Source organism: Abramis brama (genome assembly GCF_963993115.1).
Source record: "Abramis brama genome assembly, chromosome: 3".
NCBI classification, from domain to species: Eukaryota; Metazoa; Chordata; class Actinopteri; order Cypriniformes; family Leuciscidae; genus Abramis; species Abramis brama.
In genome coordinates, this window is record NC_139965.1 from 57,440,980 (window position 1) to 57,468,942 (window position 27,963).

The 27,963-nt window shown below is 36.8% G+C and overlaps 1 protein-coding gene across 2 annotated transcripts; it reads right to left on the minus strand.

Annotated features, from left to right (window-relative positions):
* Positions 1-1,791: 1,791 nt before the first annotated feature.
* Positions 1,792-27,963, minus strand: parvab (parvin, alpha b). Of its 2 annotated transcripts, XM_084108224.1 has the most exons (13): positions 27,668-27,963; positions 19,366-19,455; positions 19,204-19,274; positions 18,469-18,571; positions 18,250-18,390; positions 17,862-17,977; positions 17,335-17,393; positions 15,987-16,006; positions 13,809-13,870; positions 13,650-13,718; positions 13,464-13,565; positions 11,989-12,061; positions 9,281-10,205 (listed from the first exon to the last, which is right to left on the minus strand). In XM_084108224.1, exons 1-13 carry the CDS (start codon positions 27,801-27,803, stop codon positions 10,132-10,134), a joined length of 1,116 nt encoding a protein of 371 aa, XP_083964350.1. In that variant the 5' UTR covers positions 27,804-27,963; the 3' UTR covers positions 9,281-10,131. The 2 variants fall into 2 exon arrangements, with proteins under 2 accessions (XP_083964351.1, XP_083964350.1); XM_084108225.1 differs by lacking the exons at positions 9,281-10,205; positions 11,989-12,061 and adding an exon at positions 1,792-2,494.

Sequence of the window (27,963 nt, forward strand, 5' to 3'; positions counted from 1 at the left end):
GAAAAATACAGTTCAGTGAAACATTTGCAGCACAAATCTGCCATATAGGCTGCATGAAAATATAATGATAACATTATAACTGTGTGTTTGGGACATGGCTTTTAATGGTGAGACTTTTGTTTTTGTAATCAGGCTCTCAAAAATTATATAACAATTCGGATTTAGATTTATTGGCTAATATATCGGTTATCGGCTTTCAAAAATACAGAATTATCGGTTATCGGTATCGGCCAAAATTTTCATATCGGTGCATCCCTACCATATACTATACTTAATCAATATATTAAAGTAAAAATCTAACTTAATGTAGGTCAACTTAATTTCACCACAAACTAAATTGGATATAAAATAAAAATACAGAAGTCACTCACTTAAGATAAAACTGAAAATATTTCTGTAAGTCAATGTTTAATTTAGTTGACTTACTATAAATAAAGTCAACTTTGAATGACCTTAATATTTATTGTGATGTGTTTTTAAAATATTTACTAAAAAACAATGAATAAAATCAATAATAATTTCTGGAGTCAGTAAAGCTGATCACTGTGTGTTCTGCACATCTGGTGTCAAACGAAAATACTATTAAAACTGTTTTATTTATTTTCTTCTATGGGGAGTGTTATGTGCTTTTAGACAACCTGAACAAAACAGGTTTAAAACAGAAACCAGGATTTTCGAAAAATGCACTTTAAATAAATGACACATCCGTTTGACTTTCTTCAGTGCAGTTTGCCTCAACAATCAGTGCGTTTACATGCACATTAAAGTTTGATTTCTGTCAGACTAAAGCTATAATTCATCTTTTGTGCTTTAGTATGACAAAAATCGCAGCAGTATGGTTTTTACAAAGTTGTGTGTTACGAGTCGGCCTTGATATTGTGCACGCACTCGCTCTGAAACAGGGATTCCCAAACATTTTTTTTCATTTATTTCAGCCGAACTGAAAAATAAAATATTTACTTCCTGAGTAAATAAATAAGTTCCTGAGATGACTGAGATTTGAAGGGAATATTTCAGTAATTCAGATACACACACACACACACACACACACACACACACACTCAAATTCACATTTTCATAGTTTCCTGATGTCAGTTAATGATCAGGACATGCAGGTACACAAATCATTTATTTTAAATTAAATATATAATAATATAAATATATCATATGCATAAAAATATATCATATATAATAGGCGATATATGATTAATTAATTATTTATTACCAGCTTTTCATTAACTTATGAACCCGTTTGGAAAATCCTGCTCTGAAGCTCTGTCAACATTGACATTGTTGCAGTTTAATTGATTCCTTAGTATTTATTTATTTTTTGGCCCTGATAGTATGTGTGTGTGTGTGTGTGTGTGTGTGTGTGTGTGTGTGTGTGTGTGTGTGTGTGTGTGTGTGTGTGTGTGTGTGTGTGTGTGTGTGTGTTTTATTGTACGTAGGTTTTGTTTGTGTTATTTTATCATTTATGTTAGTCTTGACCTGCCAGGGGACTGCGGATGAAAATTAGCCTTTGGCTAAATCCAGTACAATGCATGAAATGGAAACTTTTATGTTACAAAATTGTCCATGGTCCCTTTATAAATAAATAAACTTTTAATTCATCACTCAGGTATCATTATGTCTGTAGGACAAACAATGCAGGGAAGATTTGCCTTCCAAAGTTTAATACTTAAAGGGCTAGTTCACTCAAATATGAAAATTCTGTCATCATTTACACACACCCAACACTGTAGAGTTGAAGAATTTTGAAGATGGTTCCTACATTTCAATTCAATTCAATTCAATTCAGTTCCATTCACATTTATTTGTATAGCGCTTTTCACAATACACATCATTTCAAAGCAGCTTTACAGAAAATGCATGAGTCCACATTACATTCCAGAGTGATCTGTTATCAGAGGTAACTGTCTAAGTTATGTATTTCAGAAATGTACATATACAAATCACAGTTGGCTAAAAAATTATTAATTTAAACATTGTAATAATTTAAGGCAGAAACAATGAGCTCATTGAAGTAATGGATACTTGTTTGTTAACAAATGAGAAACAGGTTTAGAACAACACGAGGGTGACTGAATTTTAATTTTTGGGCAAACTATAGCTTTAAGTTTAAATGGTTTCTTCACAAAATAATGAAAGCATCAGTAATATATACTCTTTAGGTGATTAGACAGAAGGCAAAATGCTCAGCTGCAGGGCCTTTGACGGACATTAACAAACACGTGAAACGCCGCTCCTTTGCTTGATTGAGCGTCTTTTCCATGTCCATTATCAGTGGTGTAATCTGATGTGGGCAGATAAAGCCCAAAGGCCTTGTTTGTGTGTGTGTGTGCTCTTTGAAGACTGGAGTGTGTCAGGCCTTTTGCTCCGGGGGGCTAGAGGTGGAGCAAGGTGGTACGGCTCTGGTTTAGTTTACTCCGCTGTTGCCCTGTGACCTCACGTAATCAGGGGCCCCTGCGAGGCCAGGTGCACAGCAGACCCGGCCCTAGAGCAGAGATAAGGGCCAGAACATTCACTGATAACAACACAGAGCTTCATTTCAATCAAAGCATGGAGAGAGAGGGAGAGAGAGAGAGAGAGAGAGAGAGAGAGAGAGAGGTCCTACAATCAAAGCCACCACGTAGGGCTTTTTCCATCAGATTTTTGGTATGTCTCTTTAATGGTAATGACTTTGAAATTAAGCACTTTCAATTAAACGAAAACACAGCAGCGACTTAAAGAAGATGCCAGCGTGGAAAATTCGTTTTAAACTGCATCCAGCTGGGCGCAAACTGCACGTTGAATTAAAATGCGTTTTGATAGCATGCCTGCGTGGACAAAAGAGCTTCAGTTTGATGCTGGACGCATTCCAGTTGTGGTTAAATATGAGAATGAGTACTGTATATACATGGAGTCGCCATCTTGTGGTCAGTGCTGAGGCTTCACGGGTCACGCTGTGGTTGAGGAGACATTTATAACACTATTTTTGAGAATAATAAAATAAAAATAAAAATAAAAGGCGGAAGGAGTGAAAGATATTTTAAATACAGGGGGAATGTGTTTGGCACTGGTCAACACATAACATAATTAATCAGAGGGACGGTTTGTGCACATGCCGCTACTTTAAACAAAGAGTTCATTACTGAGAAATGTTGATTAAACGCCTGATGTTGTTGATGTTGCTTTTCATCAGATTCCTCTGCTGAACATCTGAGTAATAATTGACATTCAAAGTTGCTGTGGAAATTATGTTATCAAAATTTAATTAAAATCATTTTGGTGAAAAACAAAAGAAAAGATATCTCGACGCCTGATAGATTCTTTGAATTCTGTGGTATGGGAATTGAATGTTCCATAGAATAGCAGAAGCTATTCATAAAACGAATAAACACTCTAAAAGAAAATCGATTTTTATATTCTCTGAAGGAAATGTAGGCAGTCCTCGTGCAAAACTCTGCGCCACAATATTCAGATGTTCTGGATGGTTGCAACACTCTTAAAAAATAAAGGTCCAGCGATGCCACAGAAGCACTATTTTGGGGTTCCCCAAATAAGTTTCATTGAATAGTTCGGTATGAAACAGAAGTCACAATCATCTTTTGACGTATATCCAAGTGAAATGGCTTCTTGAACAAGAAAAAAATTAGGTTTGTTTGCTATTGGTCGATCTCACGTGAGTGACTGGTTGCCCCGCCCTCACGCCGGTGATCATGTCATCAGAGAAGAGTGTTGTGTCCGAAATCGCATATGGTTTAAATGTTACTTTGCACCTGTTAAAAAAGTATGTTCTAGTGTGAATGTGAATGTAATCCAGACGTACTACATCTGCCATGTTGTCACTGTCATGTGACCTATGGAGTCAGATGCGTCGCTTCACTGACATTCACAAATCCTCTCCTGTGGCATCATGGGATAGTGAAGCATCCATCAAATGCAGACTTCAGAATCTCACCAGAAGTAGTAGGTCATCCTATGAATTCGGACATGCCGCTCATCTCAAATACTCTTTTTTGCCTACTATTTATATGGAAGTAGGGATATTCGGACTCAGCGAAAATGTCATGGCAAGGGGGAGGGGAAGTAATTTGGTAACACTTTATTTTGATGGTCCCTTTTGAACATTCTGTGTGTTGACTATAAGTAACTTTGTAACTGCATGTCAGCTAACTCTCATTAGAGTATCAGTAGACTGTCTGCTTAAAATCTGCTAACTCTTTATTGTGACGCTCCCCAACAGACATTATACTCACTATAAGTATCTTTGAAAGTACATTTCAACTTATTTTAACCAGAAACCTACCAGTAGACTAGTATTGTAAGTGCAATGTCAACAGAATGTGTTAAAGGGACCATGAAAATAAAGTGAAACCAGTTATTTTGATTAAGTATTACAAGGGTACATGCATTTAAAATAAATAAATAAATAAATGAAGTGCATGGATAAATTATAAAAAAAATACTGCAATATTCCAAAAAAAAAGAAAAAAGAATTGTCCATTTTGATTTCATGGTGACTTTAAAATTATCTCTTTTTTTTTTTTCTTTTTTTTTTTTTGTGTGAGGAACATTTTAATAATATAAAGAACGTTTTTACACTATAAAGAACCATTTGTGCATTTGAAGGGTTCCATGAGGTTGCTTACTGGTCAAAAGTAAAACCAGCTTATCATCAAGCACCTGGATATGACCTGAAGCCTCCCTTCAATGTATTCTAGATCTATGGAATTCCAGCAATACTAGTCAGTTGGAAAAGTAGTAACACACCTGTCCTCAACACGCCGCAATCTGAATCAATACATGTCGATAATAAAGCATTTAATAGTGGCGCAAAATAAACAAAAAACACATTTCAATTCGTCCTCTGAGGTTTTCAGATGTCACTGTGTTACAGTACCATCCCTGGCTGCTGTGTTCTGGCGGAGAACCAGGAAGAGCACTAGTCTCCAGGCAACAGCTGAGGTTTTTGATGTCCAAATGTTTGTGGACTAAATGTCTCTTTAATTCAATTCTGTAATGCAGTGTTTGAAGATATGGATCAATGGCTACGGCCTTTGATGGTCCTCCTGGTACTCAGAGGCATGTCATTGTGACAATCCCACACTGCAGGGACGCAACAAATAAAGCTATGATCATATTCTGCTGCTGATGCTGCTCTAAGAGAGAAAAGAAGGGGGGTTTAATAGCCAATCCTTGCCAGAAAAGGATTAGCCACACAAGCTATACGACAGACCAGCACGCTGAAAAGGGGAACATCATAGTGTTCTTTTGTGTTGTCCCTATTTCTGAGAGCATGCTATTAGTTTAATGTAAGAGGGGCAAAGTGAAATGTGGAAGAGTGAGATTTCCACCTAATGACAGTCCATTCATCAGTGCCACTTTAAATGTATTTAAACATTGAAAGTCGCACTAAGACATACATCACATCAATTTGGCAATAAATGATTTAATTAAGCAACTTCTTTCCATTTCATATTCCTAAACCCTCAACGGCGAGGCTCAGAATGAGTTTTCATAAACAAACAGGATCTGTCAAGGCGATCTTAAACTGGGAATAGCTTCTGGCACAACTTATCCATTACATATGATTAAAACCAGATGTGAGGGCTGATTAGATCACTGACACAAGGCTACAAAAATGGCACGAAGTGAGTTTTAGCAACTACATTACCAGAGCAGTGGCAAAATGATCATACAAATGAATTTCTTATGCATGCAATTACAAGTGTTTCATTTACATATTTTAAAAGGAACATATTTTACAAGCGATAAACACAAGAGGATGTGCCTTATTGTGAATATAGTCACGTTTAAAGGGGAACTTCATCGCTGGAAAATGGGTTTTCAATAAAAGGTAAAAAATATTTTGAAAGCAGTTCTAAAGAAAACAGAGAGACAAGTAAGACATGCTGCTGCTGTACAATATAGCATGAATTACCGGTTGCAGATCTATACAGGTGGAGCTGGGGAAGGTGGAGGGTTTCTGAAAGCGCACTGCAACTGCTACAGCAAATGCTAACCAGGGGCACGTTCAAGTTCAAAACGGTGCACAACGTTTTGCTACGGTTTCCGGGTTGAACGTCATGTTTCCTGGAAACGGCGTGCACCGGTGTGCACCGGGTTGCAATCAGCAGCAACATGTATATAAAGCACGCGGTATTAAAGTGAACTCGCACAATGGGTTCAAGGAAAGTAATTTACAAATGTGTTCGATGCAGCTCGGTATACGCAACAACTGAGGATATTAGAAGACATGGTTGTCGTAAGTTTTATTGTAAAAATATAGGATATCAACATAATGATGTAGTTGTTTATATTTTTAGCTTCATTGCAAGTGTATGACATTTGGTATAGAAATAAACAATGGTAATTAAGTGCTTTTCCTAAAAATGAGAAAGAAAATACAGGGTATTAAAACAGTATGAAGTACAAATAAAGTCAGTATGTGAGGCTAAATAGATGTGTTTTAGTCTGAATTAGGTAAGATGTGTGCTTCCATTTCAGTTTCCATAAATCCCTTCACTCGATTGGGATGTTCTATTTTGAGGGGTAATAACATGTTTTTTGCTAAAAATCTACTTAAAATATTACACAGTGTAGCTTTAATAGGAAATACCTCTTAGCAAACTTTTAGACATGGTGTAGACTTGTATTGTTCCCGATTGCAAGAATTCAAAGAGTGAACGTTTAGAGGGAGTGAGTTACTTCCGGTTTCCAGTGAAGGATCCAGCAGGCAGCGGCTAAAGGCTGCGGAGAATCGTGAATATGGAGAGAACACGGAGTAGCCAACTTTATTAATTCAGAATAAGACAAAAACACAGTTTGGAAGATGGATTCATTATGAACAAATTAAACATTAATGTAATGTATTTTTTTTTACATTTTAAACATAAAAAGTTACATGGTGTAAGTTACAAAAAAATGCTAACTACCTAAACCACATCCCCACAGTCCGTTTAATGACTGTTTCATACTAAACTGCTTTCTCGAAGAAGAAAAGTCAAAGTCTGACTGGCTGATAACATGATTAACACAATGAGACTGTAAAAGTTGATTCGTGTAGAGATGAGTTTACCTGTTTGGCGACATGACTTTTAATGTCTCTGACAAACTCTGTAGTCCCATTTAGCCACTAGAGATAAGTAAAAGTTTTTAAAGAAATCTAAATGGAGTAGGCTACTGATGTATTTTATGGTTAAGTCGGGAAAAAAATGTGAGCTTGCGTTAACCAGAGACCCAATTTTAGACATTTAACCAAAAACCCATTCAGAAAACCCATTGATCTCAGGACGATGGAACCGGAAATGCTAAAATGTTGACCTACAAAAATACCTTATCCCAGCAGCGCTCAACAGAGCCAAGACCTAATAGGCTACCTAAATCACCAATCAGAACCTTTAGTTTAGGTTCTGATTGGTGATTTAGGTATGGCCTTGTGTAACGTAAATATGGAGAATTCCATTTTATGAAAATAAATGTAAACACTAGCCCATTGCAATTTCTATTCTACCAACACAAGCCCTTGCTAATAAAACGTAACATGTAAAAAGCTTCAAAAGCACTCTCTGGTGGGAATAAATGCCATAGGCATTCTAATAATCCTCTAAAGACACTGCTTAGATGCTAGAATCAATTACTCGTAATGACCAGGATCTTTAGTACAAATCAATAGAAGCTCAGATCAGATGCTTGGCCAGTGAGAGTCAAGCATTTAGCAGCTATTTCCGTGGCTCCTCGCCTCACCCCTTTGTGAGTAAACAGCGGTTCTGGCTCGGTGAAGCAGAAACGCTCTCATGGTCTTGTTTGATATTATGAAGGGTGGGATCAGAAGGAAACTCAGGGGAAGGTAATTGCAGCGGGCTGCTAATGGTGGGGACACCACAATGCAGGACACCTTCGCGCAGGACGCTCGATTGCACAGGTGTTCTTCTCTGTTATTTCTGCTCTCAAAGGCTCTTCTGTGATGAAGACACACTCGCCACTAAATCCCCTACCTCTAGTGATAATGGGGCGGCAGAGAATGCGTCGGAACAAAGGTTTATCGAAAGGCAATTGTTGCAGACTCTCCTAAACACACGTTTCGTATTAAACACCAGCACTTAACACCAGCCACAGTACATGATAGGGAGAACATTATTTTTAAAAACACTTCATATGCCCGGACAGCCTGCAATGCGGGTCTGCAATTTAGCAGCTTCACGAAACAACAGACAACCTACAATTTTTAGGACTGATCCGTTACTTTTGTGCTTGTCAGTAGGCTATATGAGACTTTCTGTGGAATTATTGCACTGGACCTTTCTGTCTCTCCACTCCACATACATTGTTAAAAGTGGTGACATGCAATCGTTACCCTAAAAACCAATCTAGCCATTACTGTAAATCTGGCGAAAAATTCCCTATGCAAATTTTGCTCACGTTCAACTTCACGGTCACGCGAATTTGCTGCATTGATCAACAGAAAGGTGCTTGGAAACAGAAAGAGGCTTTTGTGTGAGCTGTGCTTTCTTATACACCGCCACTTTATATTGACAAATGACCTCTTTTTGAAACTTTGCTGAAATATCGCTAATGTGACCGCCTGAATGTATACAGCTGAATATTGAAAACCTTGAAATGAATTGAAAACATTGACAATAAATGTTTGTATGCTTATGTATGTTGCGTGCCCCATGGCAATAAATGCTTTTTGAAATAATTCAATCCAAGAGTTGTCATGACTGAAAGAATTATTATGATGTTTGAAGGTCAAACTGACCCAAATTGATTTTAATACAATTAAATTCCAAAAATCACACTTATAAAAACAGTAAAAAGTAACCACTGCAAATAGTACAAATATCAAAAACGTTACAAAAACATGTTACAAAAATAAACGTAAGAACATATGATAAATAAAACTGTATTAACCATTATCTTTTAACATTTTAAAATAAAATTTACCATTGCATTTCACAAACAATGACTATAATGTACACTTTTTTTTTTAAAAGTTACTTTATGTTTATCCTTTTGGAAATTGATCTTTAGGCCTACTAATCATAATTTAGCTCATTATTTTGTATTTTAGACTTATTCAACACTGTAGAAAAATGTTTAAGTCATTTCAACCTAAATTACATTAAACTGCCTTAAAAAAATAGTTGAATCTTGTATAACTTATTTTAAAAAAAAAGAGTTAAAGTAAAAACATGTTGTCAGAAATTATTGATAATATAATTGTTTACAGTAAATGTATGTGCTTTTTGCAAATGTAATTGTTTAGTTGATTTATTTTTTATTTTATTTGTTTTTTGCTCATATTGTGGTCTTGTTTCACTTCTCGAACAAGAAAAAAAATATAGGGCGGGACTTGATTTAGTCCGGGAGGAATTGATTGGATGGTTGTGGTTTGCTATTGGTGGATCTCATGTGAGTGACAGGTAGCCCCGCCCTCGTCATCAGAGAAGAGAAGGGAAGTTATTTTGATTAAAAATTACGAGGGAGCATAAATAAATGTTTAAATCTTTAATAATAAAAACTACATATTACATAAAAATATAAAATTGGTCAAATTTGATTTCATGGTGGCTTTAAACCTCTACAGTCCAAAAACAATTTCAACGACCATTTAATTGAATCTATTTTAATTGAATGCCCATGCTACTTTCTTAATCTAGCAAACATCTTCATGCATCAATATAATTCTCCCACAGCCTAATTGTTCTCAATCCATTTTAAAAGAATAGGTTACATTTCTATTATATCTTGTATCTGCTATCATAAAAATAAATAAAAAATACTTCATATATTTAAATGTATTTGATAGATGAAGCCAAAGAATCCAAAGTGACTCTTTGTTTTTGAAGAAATCAAGCCAACAAACAAAATACATTTACAGTATCACAGTATTGTGCATTACTTCCATATGACCATTACCATATTCATCATAAAATATTATATTAATATTATATAAATAGGTCAACGGAATGTGATTGCTAAATATCATTCAGACTGAATAAAATGTATATGCTCAATTTCAAACATAAAAGAAATACAAAAAAATAATAATAATACAACAGCAATATAATACTGATAAGGATGTGATCTCTGTGTACTGAGCATTTTGGCTTTATTAAATCAAGCAGTTTCGCTGCTTCTCTGCCACTACACATTCCTGTACTTGGTGAAGAGATTGTAGAGGACCCTCAACGTGGACTTGAGGTCACAGTTGACAATGTCTGAGGAGACACATAAAAGATCTGAACATCACTGAGGTATGACTGTATTCACTGTTCAGTTCAATATAAAACAATCTTTCCTCTCTCTTAACATACCAGACACCTCAACTGCTAATGTCAAGTGCTGCTTCTAAAATGAATTAACAACTCGATTTTCACTATAGAATAATGCAAAGATGTATTAAAGGGTTAGTTCGCCCAAAAATTAAAATTCTGTCAGTACTTACTCACCCTCATGTAGTTCCAACCCACTGAACCCAGTAAGACTTTCGTTCATCCTCGGAACACAAATTAAGATATTTTTGATGAAATCTGAGAGCTGGATCACTCCTCCATATGGGATCGAAACTTGCCGACCCAGAAACGTTAGTAAAGGCATCGTTAAAATAGTCCAAGTGACTACAGTGGCTCAACCTTAAATTTATCAAGTGACGTTTTTTGTGAGCAAAAAAACTAAAAAAATAACGACTTTATTCTTCTGCACTGAAAAAAATGATTAGTTGAAATTAATTTTAAAAAATTATCGTAAGTGGTTGCATTCAGTTGATTTTATCTACATTTAAACAAATGCATTAAGTTGAACTTAATCTAAAACCACCACTTACGATAAAAAAATTGATTAATTTCAACTAATAATTTTTTTCAGTGTGTGGGCCTCTGGGCTTACTATTGGCCAGCATCACACACATGACCAGCGTCGGCCAATAGTGAGTCTACGTTCTGACATACAACACAGAAGCGCTGCGCTGTTACACTACATGAACTCATTCAGGCCCACACAGAAGAAAATGAATAGTTGAATAAAGTCGTTATTTTTGTGTGTTTTTTGCGCACAAAAAGTATTCTTGTCACTTGATAATTTTAAGGTTGAGCCACTGTAGTCACTTGGACTATTTTAACAATGTCTTTACTAACGTTTCTGGGCCGGCAAGTTTCGATCCTATAGAAGCCTATGGAGGAGTGAGACAGCTCTCAGATTTCATAAAAAATATCTTAATTTGTGTTTTCCGAAGATGAACGAAAGCCTTACAGGGTTGGAACAGCATGAGGGCGAGTAATTACTGACAGAAATTAAATTTTTTGGGTGAACTAACACTTTAAGTAATATGGTCATGGAAATCCTCTCTTTAAGTAGGCCTACACTACATGCGCACATTCAATACAATTAAGCACATTTGTTCACAAGGGATTCTAAGTGGTTGTTAGGGTGTTGCTAAGTAAAAAGAGCCCACACCCACATCAATATCATGTTCTGGTCACTAGCTATATTTTAATCTCTCACCCTGCAATGAGAAATAATAAAGATGCTTGCCTTAGAAATCACTACTAATAATTAACAGCAACACATTTCATGGTGTCAATGTATTTTGCATTAAACCTCATTTAGTAACAGCCGCCCATAAGGCATATTCTCAGTTAGATCATCTGCGCCACATTAACCAGATGTTGTTTAAGCCTTGTGATTACACAGAGGAACTCTGTTGCAGCGAAATGAAAATGCAATTGTAAATTCAGCATGCGATTGAGGCTTTAAACAAAGCCTTCGAGTAAAGCAACCACAGCACAACTCCAGCCCCATCTGTTGATTAGCTTCTCATTCAAGTAGTTCAACAGCAACAGTAGAGGAGATCAATTCAACTAATACACATGGCAACTCTTCTTAACTACAATAAACTACTGCAATCAGGCATCATGTCATGACTGTTCCTTAGAAATCAAGCACCGTAAAGCACATTATTCATTAAAAGGATTGCAAGACGCTGAGAGAAAAGTTTAATCTCACCTTCTGGCCTGGGCTTTGGCTTCTCCAAATCGCCATCTTGCATCAGTTCAAAGGAAAATGAAACATTGTGCACCTGATACATTACATGCGAAACAATGCTGTGAGTAAGTGACATTGAGAAATCAACTATTTTAAAACAAATAGTGGCATTAAAAGACCAAACTGACCTTTTTTTGTTAATGCATTTTACTGGTCTTATTGTGAACGATTGTATATCTTTTTTTTTTTGACCTTGTAATCTTTAAAGGTACACTATGTAACTTTTGGCCCTCTCACAGTTAAAAAGACTGCAGCATTTTGTGGAAGAACATTGTTTTGGTTGTGCTTCGGCTCTGCGTGACTGTGCGGATGAATATGACCGTTCAGAATAGATAATGTTTAACAATGAACTTTGTTAGAGCACATATGGCAATCTATCTGTACAATAAAATACCTTATTAACCTGTCGAGTAATAAAAACGGCATCATCTCCGCGTAGCTTTTACAACATTTTAAATCCCTCAGTTCTCGACATCCCCGAAAAACCAAGCCGATGTTGATTCTTGTTTTATTACAAGCTCTGTTGCTTCTCTTTTCTCTCCTCTGTTCGCCGTTTGTTTAAAACTGGTGATTTCCCGGAGGTTGGAGATTTAGCGGCTCCATGTCAACCTTTCTCACTCGTTGTGACAACTAACCTATGAAACTCCATGTGTCCAAGTAGCCACAGCAACTTTATTTACGGATATGATGAGATACGCACGGGCCAGTGACGCATGTATGGAATTTCTCGCGAAAATCATCTTGCTAGGTCTAAAATATAAACACTTATAATATGCTTACCATAGTGAATCAGGGTAAGACAAAAACACGTTTTGGAAGAAGGATTGATGATGTATTGACATTGAAATTTTGTTAATTTTGAACAAGTTACGTATTGTACCTTTAATAACACTGTCCGTCCATTGACAGTGCTTTCCACCAAAATTTTCAAGCTTCAAAAAGTCATTATAAAAGTAATCCAAATTAATCAAGCAGTTTCATCCAAGTCTTCTGAAGAGATTTTGTCGTATAATATGATAAACCAACTTTTTTATTTATTTGTGCACATATAAACATTGATCAAAACATATTCATAAAACTTCAAATATAGAAAATGAAAGTGCAAACATTCTTGCTTGAGGTTCGTTATTGCATGTCATGCAAGCATGTTTGAGCTGCCATTAACCATATTTGATGTGCTCTATGTACTGTATGTACATTTATAGAAGAATTAATCCACACGATTCATATGGATTACTTTTACAATGCGTTTAAGAACGTTTTGAAGCTTGAAAATGTTGGTGGATCATTAAAATACAGTGCCTCCCTACATAGTTTTCTTGTCCAATAAGCCATTTTTACTCAGAATTATGTCTCAAAACAGAGGTCAGTAGTAATTTATATTTAATGCCTATTTTAATCTTATAATTATTAACTATAGTGTCACAGTAATTTACCTTATGATCAAAAGTTTCAGGGATGAGGAAGAAGTTATAGAGGGGCACAAAGTATCCTTCTAGGAGTCCCATCAGTAAGACCAGGTACACGCCATCTGCAAACTGGAGGGAATTGCAAAACATTAAGATTACAGCTTTTTGGATATGCACATGTCTGTGATATTCTGTGAGTCAAAATCATGTTACCTGCGTTTCCAGCTCCGACACATCCAGATTCAACTTGTTTAAGTGCTTGTTCACAAATGTGATAAGAGTCTGAAAAAAAGAGAGACCAAAAGTTCAGAGTCAAGAGTCAAAGCTCTCAGTGTGTAAAACCTCTCAAGAAATAGTGTGATGTGCACTTGCCTTTTTCACTACATTCAGCTTATCTGGCGCATGGTCAAAAAGGGTATCAAAGGCGTCTCGCTCTGTTAGAGTAAAATATGACATGATTGCTCATTTGCAGGGAGGCATTAGAAAACATATCAAATTTTATTTTGAGGTTTAGTACATCACATCAACTATGAACGTTTGACAACAATAAAGTGTCCAAACTCTTACAGGTTCATTTTAGAAAATCCCTTTTTTCTAATTGTGCCACTCTGCATTGCTACTCAAACCACTGTAATGGCAGATTTTCTGTTTCTCTTACTTACAAAAGAGTGTGTGTTTTTAAACTCTGGGAAACAGGTGTGACGTCAGGAGGAGGCAGACTGAAAAGGGGCTCTAACCCCTAGGGTCAGAGGCCGTCCGATTTATAACTTGTGAGTTTGTAAGAATAAACTCAGCAGGATTAGATCACTAGCAGAGAAACCTTCCCTTTTCTTAGATAAGGGCCTGTAAGCAGAAGACCTTGAAAGCATTATAAAGACTCATCTGCCCTCCCTCCCTGGTCGCACTTGTTTCACAGACTGTACTGGTGACTTCTGTGTGGCAACTGGGCCTTCTTGCAAGAATAAAATACTTTTTAATGATCATTTGAATTTCAGAGTGTCTCTTACGCAGGTGATGATTGTTTAATGAATTTTTGCCACAACACCACTTAATTTTTTTCCTGTCCATTTAAAGTTAAATTTGATACATTTTGGATATAATAGGCTACTATATTAGTGTACTACATACTTAATGTTACTTAATTTCCCCCTGTGCTGAAAATCAAGTTTTTAATATTATTTATATGTCTATGTGGTGTTTTTAATACGCTTTAAGAAAAACCATGTGCAAATTCATAAGTCAACACCATGAGTATTTTCTCTTTAAAACTGCAGTGAACCAAAGACAGTCTCAAAAACACGGTTTGAAATCGCTGGTGTTTCTGACGTCACAAACTAGCTTGTAACCAATCAGATCAACGTGTGATCGTCAACGAGTGGATCTCTGAGCTGGGCTGCGTTCAGCCCCGACAAAACGTTGCACAACGTTTTTAAACAGAAACGGTGGTGCGTTGAACACACTGTTCTGATGACGCAAGAGTTGCAACTATGGCAGCTGAGAAGGCTATTCTTTGTGTTCTCTGTGAAGAATTTTCGGAGCCTGATGAAGTCGGTATAAATATGTGTTTAATACTACAAAATATGCCCGATGTTACAGTAACTGCACTTGCCGCCCAGAACAAAAGAGAACATCCCAATCGAGTGAAGGGATTGCTGAAACTGAAATGGAAGCAAACATCTTACCTAATTCAGACTAAAACACATCTATTTAGCCTCACATACTGACTTTATTTGTACTTCATACTGTTTTAATACCCTGTATTTTCTTTCTCATTTTTAGGAAAAGCACTTAACTACCATTGTTTATTTCTATACCAATACACTTGCAATGAAGCTAAAATAAACAACTACATCATTTTGTTGATATCCTATATTTTTTACAATAAAACTTTCGACAAACATGTCTTCTAATATCCTCAGTTGTTGCGTATACCGAGCTGCATCGAACACATTTGTAAATTTAATACTTTCCTTGAACCCATTGTGCGAGTTCACTTTAATACCACGTGCTTTATATACATGTTGTTGCTGATTGGACTGCAGTTCTGACACACCCACCAAACAAGAGAAAACGTATCTCAAACCCCGTTGCACACCGGTGCACGCCGTTTCCAGGAAACATGACGTTCAACCCGGAAACCGTAGCAAAACGTTGCGCACCGTTTTGAACTTGAACATGCCCCTGCTGTGAGTGAGTGGAGGCGGGGCTCATTTGCATATTCATAGAACTGCATATAAGGGTGTAGAGTTACATTCAAGCTACTTTAAGGCATGAAGACTTTTTTTCAAGGAAAAAACGTTTAAATATGTCATTTTGGTGATCAAAGATGAGTTTTAAGGGATACAAATATTAACTACAGGGGGACTTTAACTGATACATTTTTGTTTACACATTAAATCATTTTGCTATTCAAAAATGTCTTATTTCATTAGAAAAAAAAATTCTATTTTAAATCTATCTATCTAATACAGATGCATTCAAACATTGTTCAAAATGTTATTCAGGCCACTGTAAATTAATTTTAATATAAGCAAACATAATAATACACACCATATCTTCCAGACAATGCCCTATGGGGAAGGGAAAAGAAAGGATTATTATTTCAATAATAATTTTAAGCAACAAAAGAGACCCACAATCTATTTATCTTTGACTGAAAGGGTTTTACACAAACAGTCACTAAATGGCAAAATAACAAGCAAAAATCAGAGGGTCGTATCAAGAGTGCCAGGATGAAAGGCAAACAGAAAGATTAGGGGGGAAGGGGATGCTCCGGTCCCAGGAGCGGGCCGATCAAACAGAACTGGGTTCCAGGATATTGGCCTAGTGGACGTGTGCCCAGCAGCGGCTCCACAGTCAGTTCTGCCGGGGCAGAGGCATGTCTCAGCAGCTGCTGCCCGAGGAGATGCTCTCTGCCTTATCTCGAGCCCACTGGACCACTGATAATCAGCAGCAGCAGTGGAGAACTGGCAGAGCAACCTCTACAACCACTGCAAATCACACACACACTGCTACACGACTCTCATGTCACTGCATGAGAAAGCCACCGGATGCCTGATCATATTTTAACATGTAAACCAAAGATATACACGTTAAACAATGCGACAGACACTCTTGTTCTCTGCCTTATTGTATTTTTTTTTTTCATTTTTTTGTCCTGCAAAAGGGAAATAAGCCCCCGATATACTCACGGCGAAGTTCTTTTTTCGCTCTTTGCTTAGGGGTAAAAAGAAATCGAAATACGTGACAGCGGTAAACTGTTAGCGAACATCCCGATGACACCTACACTGCTGAGAGCAGCGTTTAGATGAATATGTAAATATGTGCTGCGCGCTTTCCTCTCAATAACAAAATAAACACATCAAAAATGACAGCGGTGAGAAAACAGAAGATAAGAAAGCATCTGATGTCGCGATGTGGATGTTTGTACCAGCTCTGCAATTATTGCTGCTCTCCCTGCTCTTATCCATGCTAGGCTGTTCTTGTCCTGAACAGAACCATACTTCCAATCCAAACTGTATGCTAATTGTCAATCGTATTTGACGATAGTGGTCCTGACAGAACTTATTGTTGGCCTGATTTTGTTCAAAATGACGTCATACAGGTTCGTTCTGCGATTTCGCTTGAAGTATATCGGGGCTTGCATTATAAATGCATGTATAGCATATAAAGGTTTTTTTTTATAGATCAACATTAGTGCATTATCATAAACTAAGAATAAAGAGTAGCCTATTTTATAGTACAATTTATTCATCTTGATTAACGTTTATATATATTGTTGTTTACTGTTAGTTCAGTGCATTCAATGCTAACTATTGTGTTAATGTTAACATGTCGTACTGTAAAGTGTTACTCTTTAATTTGCAAGGCCTGTTATGAATTAAAAATAAAAACATACTCTATGTTGCCTGTAATTTCCTCCTGAATCTGCCGAGACTGAAGCATTCCCTCTCGTTTCTGTAGGGATAGAGAAACATTTGACTAAATAATGTAAAAAGAAAGGGAAAGTTTATAACCTTTATCAGAAATTCACCACGGCAAACAAAGCTTCTGCTATTGTGATTACAGTAACATCACAATAAAATAAGATACCAAGTTAAAACAGTATTGTATTACTATGGTATATTTATGGTCAAAGGTTATTTAAAAAACGTGATCTTTATAATCATTGTAGCTCATTCATGAAACACCAAACAGAATAAATATCCTTGTAAATGTAAAATTATTCAGTCAATAAGTCAATTGCCATATTGCGACAATATGGATTTATGAACATTTACACAGAACTGTTACAAAGATTGTTGCTCATGTTTTCATCCAGGTCCGTTGTGACAAGACCCTTAAATGTGAGTAAAACAATATAGCAACTGAGAAGCTTAAAGCAAATGAATTAACTATAAATTATGAACGGAGAAATAAAAGCACCTGGACCACGACTACTTGAATGGACACATGGTCTGGCAGTCTGATAGGGGCCCGGAAATGCTGAGAAAAAGCCACCAGCAGGTGAAGAATGGCCACAATGTTCTTCGCATGAACCGCTGAGAAAAACACAACAGAATAAACAGCAGAAGCAACAACAGGAGGGATCTAATGCTTTCAAAACTAGCTTGCTATTGCTAGCCGCTCCTAAATTGCCTACCCTACCTTTAAGCAGAATCATTGAAATACCCAGTGACCACAATTGGTGTTAAAAATAATAAAACTAACTGTTCTGGTTGCAAAAAAGGAAAGACAGCTGAGTGATGAACAGCAATGAACGGTATAATTATAGTGTGCCAAAGAGAAAAGAGGCCAAAGCTACAGTACATACAGTCAACATTCCATTTAATGTTCCTGGAGGAAACTTTGAGGGTGTCATTGATCTTTTCCAGAACAGTCTGCAGCTTCTGTTTCTGAGCGATCTCACACTGAGTCATCTCAGACACATTCAGCTTCTCTCCCTCCAGTTTCTCTGGGAATAAAAACACAATACAATACTGGGTCTTAATGGAACAACAATATAGGCTCTTTTCCAGAACAGATTCCTCACCGAAGAGTTTTTGAAGAACCTGCCCATCATAGAGGTCTTCAGCTAGATCCTTAACAATGATTCTCTCTCCCGCCAACACGTCATTGATCCAATCAATGAGCACCTGTCAAGAAACACCGGAGAAGTGGGATCTTTGAAAAATGACTAATTGAATATGCATGTTAATAGACTACCGTACTGTAATCTACCCTTGTGAGTTGCAATCATCCATGCATCCCAAAGTAGCATGGGATTCTGTTATTAGTAAGTGAATGTCTTCAAATAATGTTTCACATTATTCTAAGGATGGTATGCAATTATAAATATACATACTGTACTTTGATTTATTTTTTATATATAATTTATGTTGTGAATGCCAATGTGATCTTTTGAGTCTGTATTATACTTTGATGTACACTCTAAAATAAAAATTATTTAATGGCATTAATGGTTCCATAAAGAATGTCCATGGAATCTTTCCATTCCACAAAATTCTTTATAGTAGAAAAGGTTCTTTGCACAAAGAAAAATTGGTTATCTGAAAATTTTCATCTTTTTTTTCTTTTTTTTTTTGGGGGGGGGGGGGGGGGGACCAAAAATGGCTCTTTTATGGCATAAAATTAGATCAGGATTTGAACATGTGTATCTTTGCATGATAGATGACAACTGTCCCACTAGACTAACTTGTTTCACTTGAGAGTTGCAAGAAAGTGAAGGAAAAAGGCCAAAGCTCTCGAAGAAGAACAGCTGATTTACCTTCATCAGCTCTTGGAGTTTGGGATCATTCCTTGAGCTGGGATCAACCATGGTACGGACTTCATTCTCGTCTTTTGAGAGAAATGGGAAATACAGCAGCATTTAGAGGTTTACAGAGGCTGTGTGGTTAAACTCTGAATTAGTAATGTTGAGAAATTTTACCAAGCATGGTGTCTTCAGGGTCCAGCTCAAAGGGTGTGGGGCTGAGGGGCAGATTGATCGCATTCATACCCTCCTCCTGCAGCTCAGACACTATGAAAAGAAATGCATCACAACACACATGACATAAAAAGATTTTCTCTTGAACCACTTCATTCTTCATGTCATGAATAACGGAATTTGCCTTCACAAGATCTCAATGTACGATGAAATATACAGTAAGTTTCAAAGTCTGAACTCAAGACCTTTCATTGAAGCTGAACCTTTGCAACTTTCTGATGTCAAAACAGATTAATAAATTAACATCTTTATATGTCAGCCAAGCCTCGTACGTTCATAAACTTGGTCCATTAGTCACAGCCAGGTAAAAAAAGAAAGAAGAAAAGGAGAAGCAAAATTACTTCAGATATTAAGTCTTGTTATTGAAAAATCATCAGTGTTTTGATGCAAGAAACCTTGAGTAGCTTAATATTTTCGTTCAAACTATTATAATGTTGTATGATATGACCTCATAAATTGTAGCATCATCTAGCAGCAATACTCAAAGAACTGGCAGAGCTGAACACACAGCTCTTTTTAAGCTGTGCCTCTCATCGCTGGAGGTCAGTTATGCAGCATTAGCCTCACTGGGGAGGGGGCTACTCAAAGCCTCTCATTTAATGCTATGCATTCATCCCTGAACACGTTCAGATTAACAAAAGAACTACAATTCAGACCTTCAATCAATAGCCTACAGCAATATTTGCCAAAATGAAAAATGTTCAGAAACCAGTACAAAATATCTAAAATCCCATTTCAACATTATGTTGAAGGTGAAGAGTGTATTTTTTTAATTATACTAAATATTCTATAGAATTTGAACATAAAAAAAAATGTTTCTTTTAAATCCTGCTTTTGCAGAGTTAGACGAGTTCCTTGGTCAACATGTTTTGTTGATCCTGAAACAACAATCCTGTCTGAAAATTTAAGCCTAACCCTATCCCACCCCTAAACCCAACCCTACAAGTAATTAATGAATGAATGAATGTATAAATGAATGTAGGAACGAACAAATTAATGAATGAACGAACAAATGAACGAACGAACAAATTAATAAATGGATGATTGAATTGACAAACGAATGAATGAATAAATTAATGAATGAATGAATAAATGATTGAATGAATGAACAAATGAACAAAAGAATGAACAAACTAATGAACAAACTAACAAATGAATGAATGAATGAACAAATAAATGAATGCATGATTGAATAAACGAATTAATGAACAAATGAATGAACGAAAGAATGAACGGACAAATAAACAAACGAATGAATAAATGAATATAGGAGTGAATGAATGAACGAATGAACAAATGAATGAATGAACGAATGAATGAATGAATGAATGAATGAATACAAATTTATGAAATGTTTAATTTAGGTTGCAACAGTAAAAAGTTGAGTACATTGAAGTGAGCATTTTAAGGTTAGGTTAGGATGATAGTAACAACAGTTTCTGCCAGTCCTGTTTTTCTCTATTGTAAGTCACCTTTTGGCTTTAATGGTTCGAGCCCCAGCCCTAGACGATGAATCGTTGGGCTGATTGGATTAGCACATATGCGTTTGAATGGTTATGCTGATTGGATTGAGATTGCCAGACCCTCAGTCTAGGGTGTTACCTAAACCTGCTACATGCTTTGTTTGAATTTGTCTCCACCTTCAAAAGTCCCTCCTCCTAAAATGCCTATAAGATACCATGTAAAGTTCCCTTAGATAGATAATGTTGGAAGTACTGCAGCCACGTACAGCGGAGTTCTCAATAAAGAATAACTTCTGTTGAACGTGATCCCAACTGTCTCCTGGTCTTGCGTCGATGAAAGAAAACTTTACAACAGATGGTGTCGTGACCCGGATAGAGAAAAAGGAAACTCAAAGAACTTCAAGCTCAAAGAACTGAATCTTGAAACTTCAAGCTCAACAAAAGATCTGACAAAGATTGCCAGACTGAATCTTTCCAGCTTCCTTCAGATTGAAAACTTCAAGCTCCAAAAAGATCTCAATGCCTGACTGAGTTCCAGACTGAATCTTGAAACTTCAAGCTCAAAGATCTCAACAAAGCCGACTGAGTTCCAGACGAATGTTTTCTGTACAACCAAAGACTCGGTGAGTTTCACTCTATTCAAAGAACCAATGCAGACCAGTACAAATTTGTTTTCCTCTGCGCCGACAGAGAAGAAGTTAACAAACAGCTGCAGGGTTTTGTTAACTAAGTTATCCTCTAAAGTTGTCTTTTAGAGATGAAATTGATCCTCTGTTCTTGTCAGGCAGGGAAGTTTTAGCGTGAAGTGCTAGTAATTTGTGTTATCCTTTGCTCTGGGCAAGGAAGGTTAACAATAGTTGATCTGTGTTAACGTGTACCCTCTGTTGATCAGAGAAGTTTAGTGTTTGTTTGTGTGGTAACATAGAAATTCACAAAATGTTTAGGAAAAGTACTAGACTGATTACACCTTTATGGACAGATCGTGAATTCAAGTCTTTGTTATCAGAGCACATGGACTCCATCGTGATTGAGCCAGTCAGATTGAATTTAACAAAGAAATTTGGCATTGATCCAGACAAAGTATGGTCAATTGAAGATTGTAAAAAGGTACTAGGAGCAAGTATTCGCAAGAACAATGTGAAAGGTATTATCTTTTGTCACAGAGAATTTAGCTTATCCATTGCACAAGAACAAGCGCAGTGTATTGCTAAGTTAAAAGAACAGATCAAACAATTGCAGACTCAAGTGTCCTGTCTCAAGACAAACGTGGGCCATAACAAAGCCTCAACCAAATGTGACTCAGAAAACCAAGACTCAGATGAAAGCTATCCTGATTTACAGTCTTTTGATAGAATAGAGGACAATGTCAATGCAGATGTAAATGCAGTTGAAGTGTGCGGAGCTAGACAAAAGGCTCAGAATAGGGGAAAAGAGGTTGATGCACCAGTTCCATCTGCAACCCCAATACAAGCAGTCAACACAGCTTTAGGTCCTAAGGATATAGATAGACTCTCCCAGAGTTTACCCTCAGCACGCACAAATTTTTCTGAATTTAGAAGAGCATTGATCAGTAAAATGCATCTTTATGACATGTCGTTGGCAGAAGTTACACAGCTGATATCACAAATTCTAACTGAATCTGAATTCAACAGTTTTGAGTCTGCTGTTACTTCCGAACTGCAACATGCCAGTAAAGGCGATTTGAGAGAAGGTGTTTTGAAAATCCTAAAGAATATCTTAGGACCCAAAATCGATTGGTCGAAAATTACCAATTGTGTACAGAAGAAGGGTGAAACTGTTTGTGAGTACACAGAAAGATTTTGCCAGACCGCTGCCGCTTACAGCGGAATTGCTGACACTTCAGAGAAGGTGCTAGGTGATAATGGTCCCCTAGTTCGCGCATGGTTTCAGGGTCTTCTGTCAGAACATAAAAAGGCATTGCCTTACTTAGAACTAACATGGTCCAGTAGAACCCTGCAAAACAACTTGGACAAGTTAGCTACTTGGGAAAGAGACTCTGATGTCAAGGCAAGAGTAAAAATTGCAGCAGCATCCTTCAAGGTCAATTCAGAGAAACAGAAACGCAAATGTCCTAGTGAAGCCAGTTGTTCTTACTGTGGCAAGCACGGACATTCTGGAAAAGAATGTAGAAAAAACAAAAATAACTTAAGACAAGTTAACAATGTTATGCAGCGTTTACTAAATTTGTTTGCTACTTTGAAGCAACCCCTCCCCTCGTCATTGGACTCGTGGGTAAGCTTTTTGAGCTTTTTTTAACCATTTGGGCTGTGATTGCTTAATCTCCCCAGTAACTAACAACAAAGATGAAAGACTTATTGACTGTCACAGCCTTTGTTTGGGGGACATTCAGTATACTCACAGCCTTAAATGTTATACCACAGAAACATTACAATCAGACACAATCCTCTGTTATGATGCCTACTAGGACTGATGTTTCACTGGAGAATGGAAATGTGCCAATTTTCTCACACACTCTACAGTGTGCACACAACAGGGACAGAATAGGACACACAGACCAGTGCGGAGCCCATGGAAGAACCGAAGTGCAACAGGCCTCGGGGGTCAGCCATGTGGTGAAGATTTCCTCATCCCCCCTCTTATCCCCACCTCACTGGTCCATAGGTGTCAAATAAATTAAGAAATAGGGAAATAATGAAACAACAACAGCAGACTCTAAAAAAGATACAACCTGTATTTAAACAAATACTGCTACAACCCTAGTGTTTGAACAAATACTGCTCTGTCGTCTCTTGTTTTCTTTCTTACTCTGTGCAGATAAACACTTGTCCCGAACCCATATGCAACGACCGTCTCACCTGCATATGAAGCCACAACCTCAAGACGACAACTGCTGAACGAACTATCACAAAAGAAAAAGAAAAAAATACACAACGCAGAGACCTACGGGAACTTCAGTCATCCATCAGAGAACTTGAACAAACTACAACAAGACATTCTTGATCTTCACAACATATGACTGAAGATAACTCTTCATGGTTCGGAAACCTGTTAACCTGTCAAGTGTGTCAACCAACAAATGACTCACGTCCAGCACAAGGAAATAACAGTTTTCAACCAGAAAAGACTATTACTCGTAAGGACTTCACAGACCCTAATTGCATGTTTTGTTTCTGAACACCCCTAATCTTTACAAGAAGTGCCATGGGATTTTTAATGACCACAGAGAGTCAGGACCTCGGTTTAACGTCTCATCCGTAGGACGGAGGTGGCTAACACTGATGAAGAAGCACCTAACTGGTTGAAAGCCTAAATTTGACATAAACTGTAAACTTGTCCCTCAAATCTGATTGGTTGATTACTGTATATGATCTGACTGTATATCTCGCAAGACTTTATAACTCACAATTACGACTTTGTCTCGCAATTACGACTTTATATCTCACAATTCTGTCTTTATATCTCACAACTCTGTCTTTATATCTCACAATTCTGTCTTTATATCTCACAATTCTGACTTTATATCTCTCAGGTCGGAATTTATATTACGCAATTCTGACTTTATATCTCACAAATCTGACTTTATATCTCACAATTCTAACTTTATATCTCTCAGGTCGGAATTTATATCTCACAATTCTAACTTAATATCTCTCAGGTCGGAATTTATATCTCATAATTCTGACTTTATATCTCGCAATTCTGACTTTATTTCTCGCAATTCTGACTTTATTTCTCGCAATTCTGACTTTATATCTCGAAATTCTGACTTTATTTCTCGCAATTCTGTCTTTATATCTCGCAATTATGACTTTACATCTCGCAATTATGACTTTACATCTCGCAATTATGACTTTATATCTCGCAATTCTGACTTTATATCTCGAAATTCTGACTTTATTTCTCGCAATTCTGACTTTATTTCTCACAATTCTGACTTTATATCTCGAAATTCTGACTTTATTTCTCGCAATTCTGTCTTTATATCTCGCAATTATGACTTTACATCTCGCAATTATGACTTTACATCTCGCAATTATGACTTTATATCTCGCAATTATGACTTTATATCTCTCAGGTCGGAATTTATATCATGCAATTCTGACTTTATTTCTCGCAATTCTGACTTTATTTCTCGCAATTCTGACTTTATATCTCAAAATTCTGACTTTATTTCTCGCAATTCTGACTTTATATCTTGCAATTCTGTCTTTATATCTCGCAATTCTGACTTTACATCTCGCAATTCTGACTTTATATCTCGCAATTGAGACTTTATATCTCGCAATTCTGACTTTATATCTCGTAATTACGACTTTATATATCTCAGGTTGGAATTTATATCTCTCAATTCTGACTTTATTTCTCGCAATTGTGAGAAAAAAGACAGAATTGGAAGAATTGTGAGATAAAAAGTTGCAGTTATCTTTAAAATTGTTTTATTCCGTGGCGGAAACAAGCTTTCATAATTATCTGCTAGTAGTTTTTTTGTTAAATATTTTTAAGATTTGAAGTACACTTCAGGTAGTCTGGCTATCACCAGACAAAGCTCAATCTTTTAAGATTGAACATTAGTCTAGGGAGTCTGCTCTGTATTTTCTACTGCACAAGAGGCGTGATCAATGGGCATAGTTCAAATTACTCTGTACGCAATTGGATAGTCCTTAAACCAATCGGACCAACGATCCGGGTGACGTACTTTGCAGAGCGACGCGAAAACTCAAGGCAGGAAACGTGTCAACAAATGTGTTGGTTTGGAGCATTGATCAGCGGTTTGCAGAAGCAACAATGGCATTGAGTGATTTTTTCAGGTTGTGAAAAAAAAAAAAACATGCAAGTGAGTGCTATTTACACCCACTTGAGCGATTTGTTTGCTAAACTAAAGAAGCCATTGAGCATCGTCGAGAGGTTAAAAGGAATTGGATTGAAGGTCGTGCGAGAGCCAATAGCGCGCCAGGTGGATAAGCCAGTGTGATTGGTCCCCGCAGATTTGTAACGGAAGCAGGATAGAAGAATGTACATGTTTCCAGCCTGAGCTGGAGGGCGAAATCAAATCGCCGACACAATTAAGCACACTTCTTTTTCACAAGGGATTGCAATTTGCTCTATGACATGAATATGCCGTCAGTGGGGAATTGCTATCGTTAGTTAGCTTGCTACTGTTATAGTGGACATTGGACGTGTAACTCTCAAACCTATTAACAGATTAGTGTTAGTTAATGCTCATAGATTAAGCCTCTGAATCTTGCTGTTCCATTGAATCTCTCATTTAATTGACCCTGTCTGCCATCCTGTGAATCAGCACATGGTGTCTCAAGCAGGTGATCTTCTAAACACCCTCTCTGTCTCCATCTGCCCAGTGGCCCGTCGATACTGGCCGATCAGTAAAGCAATGCTGGAGCACATCTCTGTGAGAGGCAGTCCAGAAGAAGAATCGGTACAGATCCCTAGAGATATCGACATCCTGTTTTTAATCAACGCCGAATCCTGCCATCGCTGCTGCTTCTAACAGCGGACGGCAAGGAGAAGCAACTTCCCAATGAACTCACAGGTTTAGAACTTATCCATAACAGCAGATTTACAGCTTGTAAATGAACTTTTGACAAGATTTTTCATTTCTCTCGGGGTGCCAGATGGTCCTTCCTGTTGTGGCTTGCGGTTCTTTCTCTCAGTGAAAATCTAAACCCACAAATAAACATACCAGCTAACTAAATATATCTCTGCCATATGGGACCAAAAAACTCCTATGCTGTATATATATATATATATATATATATATATATATATATATATATGAATGTCTAAGGATCTGCAGTGACATTCTGAATGAGCAATGGATGTCAGCACACTCAGAAACTAAAGAAATACACAAACAATCCATTCTTCAAGTTTTTTTTTTTTCTTATTTTTGGTTTACAGATTTTTTAGGAAAAATTAAGAAAACTTGAAACATTTCTGACAGTGTACTAATTATATTCACAACATAATTTGGTTACTCTTTATTTTAAGGCATCCTTTTTACAGTGTAATTATATATTTAAGTACTGAGTATAATAATAATTAGCTACATGTACTTACTAAAGGGTTAGGGTATGGTTTAGGGTTAGTTGCATGTAATTATGCCTATTATAGATATTACTACAGTAACTACATGTAACATGTGTAACAAGGACACTGTAAAATAAAGTGTTACCCAGAATTCTTAATGTGAAAATAGGCAACAATTTTCTCATGCATATCCTTTACATATTTACCCCAAATCTCACAATGAGTATTTAAAACAGCCACTTCTCTTCCTTATATGGTCACAGCAGAGAGGGGCAGCCTTTTGTAAACACTCACATTGTTAAGTTTATATCAACAACAGTGTAATACTTACAATTTACATGGTCAAAATTAAACAAGTAACATGACAAAAGAAAGAAAGAAAGAAAGAAAGAAAGAAAGAAAGAAAGAAAGAAAGAAAGAAAGAAAGAAAGAAAGATTTTTCTGAGATAAAAAGCACATTTTAAAATATCTTAACTTAACTTAGCCTATGTTAAATTAGTATTATACATATATTAGCCTATATTGTATAATTTAGGCCTATTATAAGATTGCACTACATTACGTAATACACTGTAAAAAAATCAATTGAAACAAGCACAGTGCAGGTGTTCATTATTTACAGTATAGCAGACAGATCCATGCCTTAACATCAGTGAGCTTCAGATAGCCTATTTATTTGACATGCATAGAATAAAATATAAGAGAGCCTAATATCAGAGACAGCGGCTATCCATGCAGTTAAGTTGAATTCACACCTTCTTTTGCCTTTTTTCTTCTTGCTAAAGTTCCACCAAGTTTTCCAAGAAAAGACTCATCTTTTTTCCTGGAGGAAGGCGACTTCGGAGTGGGAGCTTTCGGCGAGGACGGTGATTTCTCCGATGAAGAAGCCATTTGACAATACAGTAAATGTGCCTCTTATCTAGACGTGCAGGTTTAAAGTTGTGGAGAATTATTGAATTCCACTGAACGGAAGCGGAATTCCAAACATTAGTGTAATGACTCTCTCATGCTTCCCTGCAGCGCGAGCGCGTTTCCCAGACCCGCCCTGACT

Bases quoted from the DNA above. Each gene is read 5' to 3' on its own strand.
- parvab (XM_084108224.1), bottom strand. From the start codon at position 27,803: ATGGCTTCTTCATCGGAGAAATCACCGTCCTCGCCGAAAGCTCCCACT. The intron at 13,719-13,808 runs GCAAGTGCACAT...TCTTTTTTTCAG, and splicing joins AGCTGAATGTAGTGAAAAAG to ACTCTTATCACATTTGTGAA. The intron at 13,566-13,649 runs GTAACATGATTT...AATTCCCTCCAG, and splicing joins TGTCGGAGCTGGAAACGCAG to TTTGCAGATGGCGTGTACCT.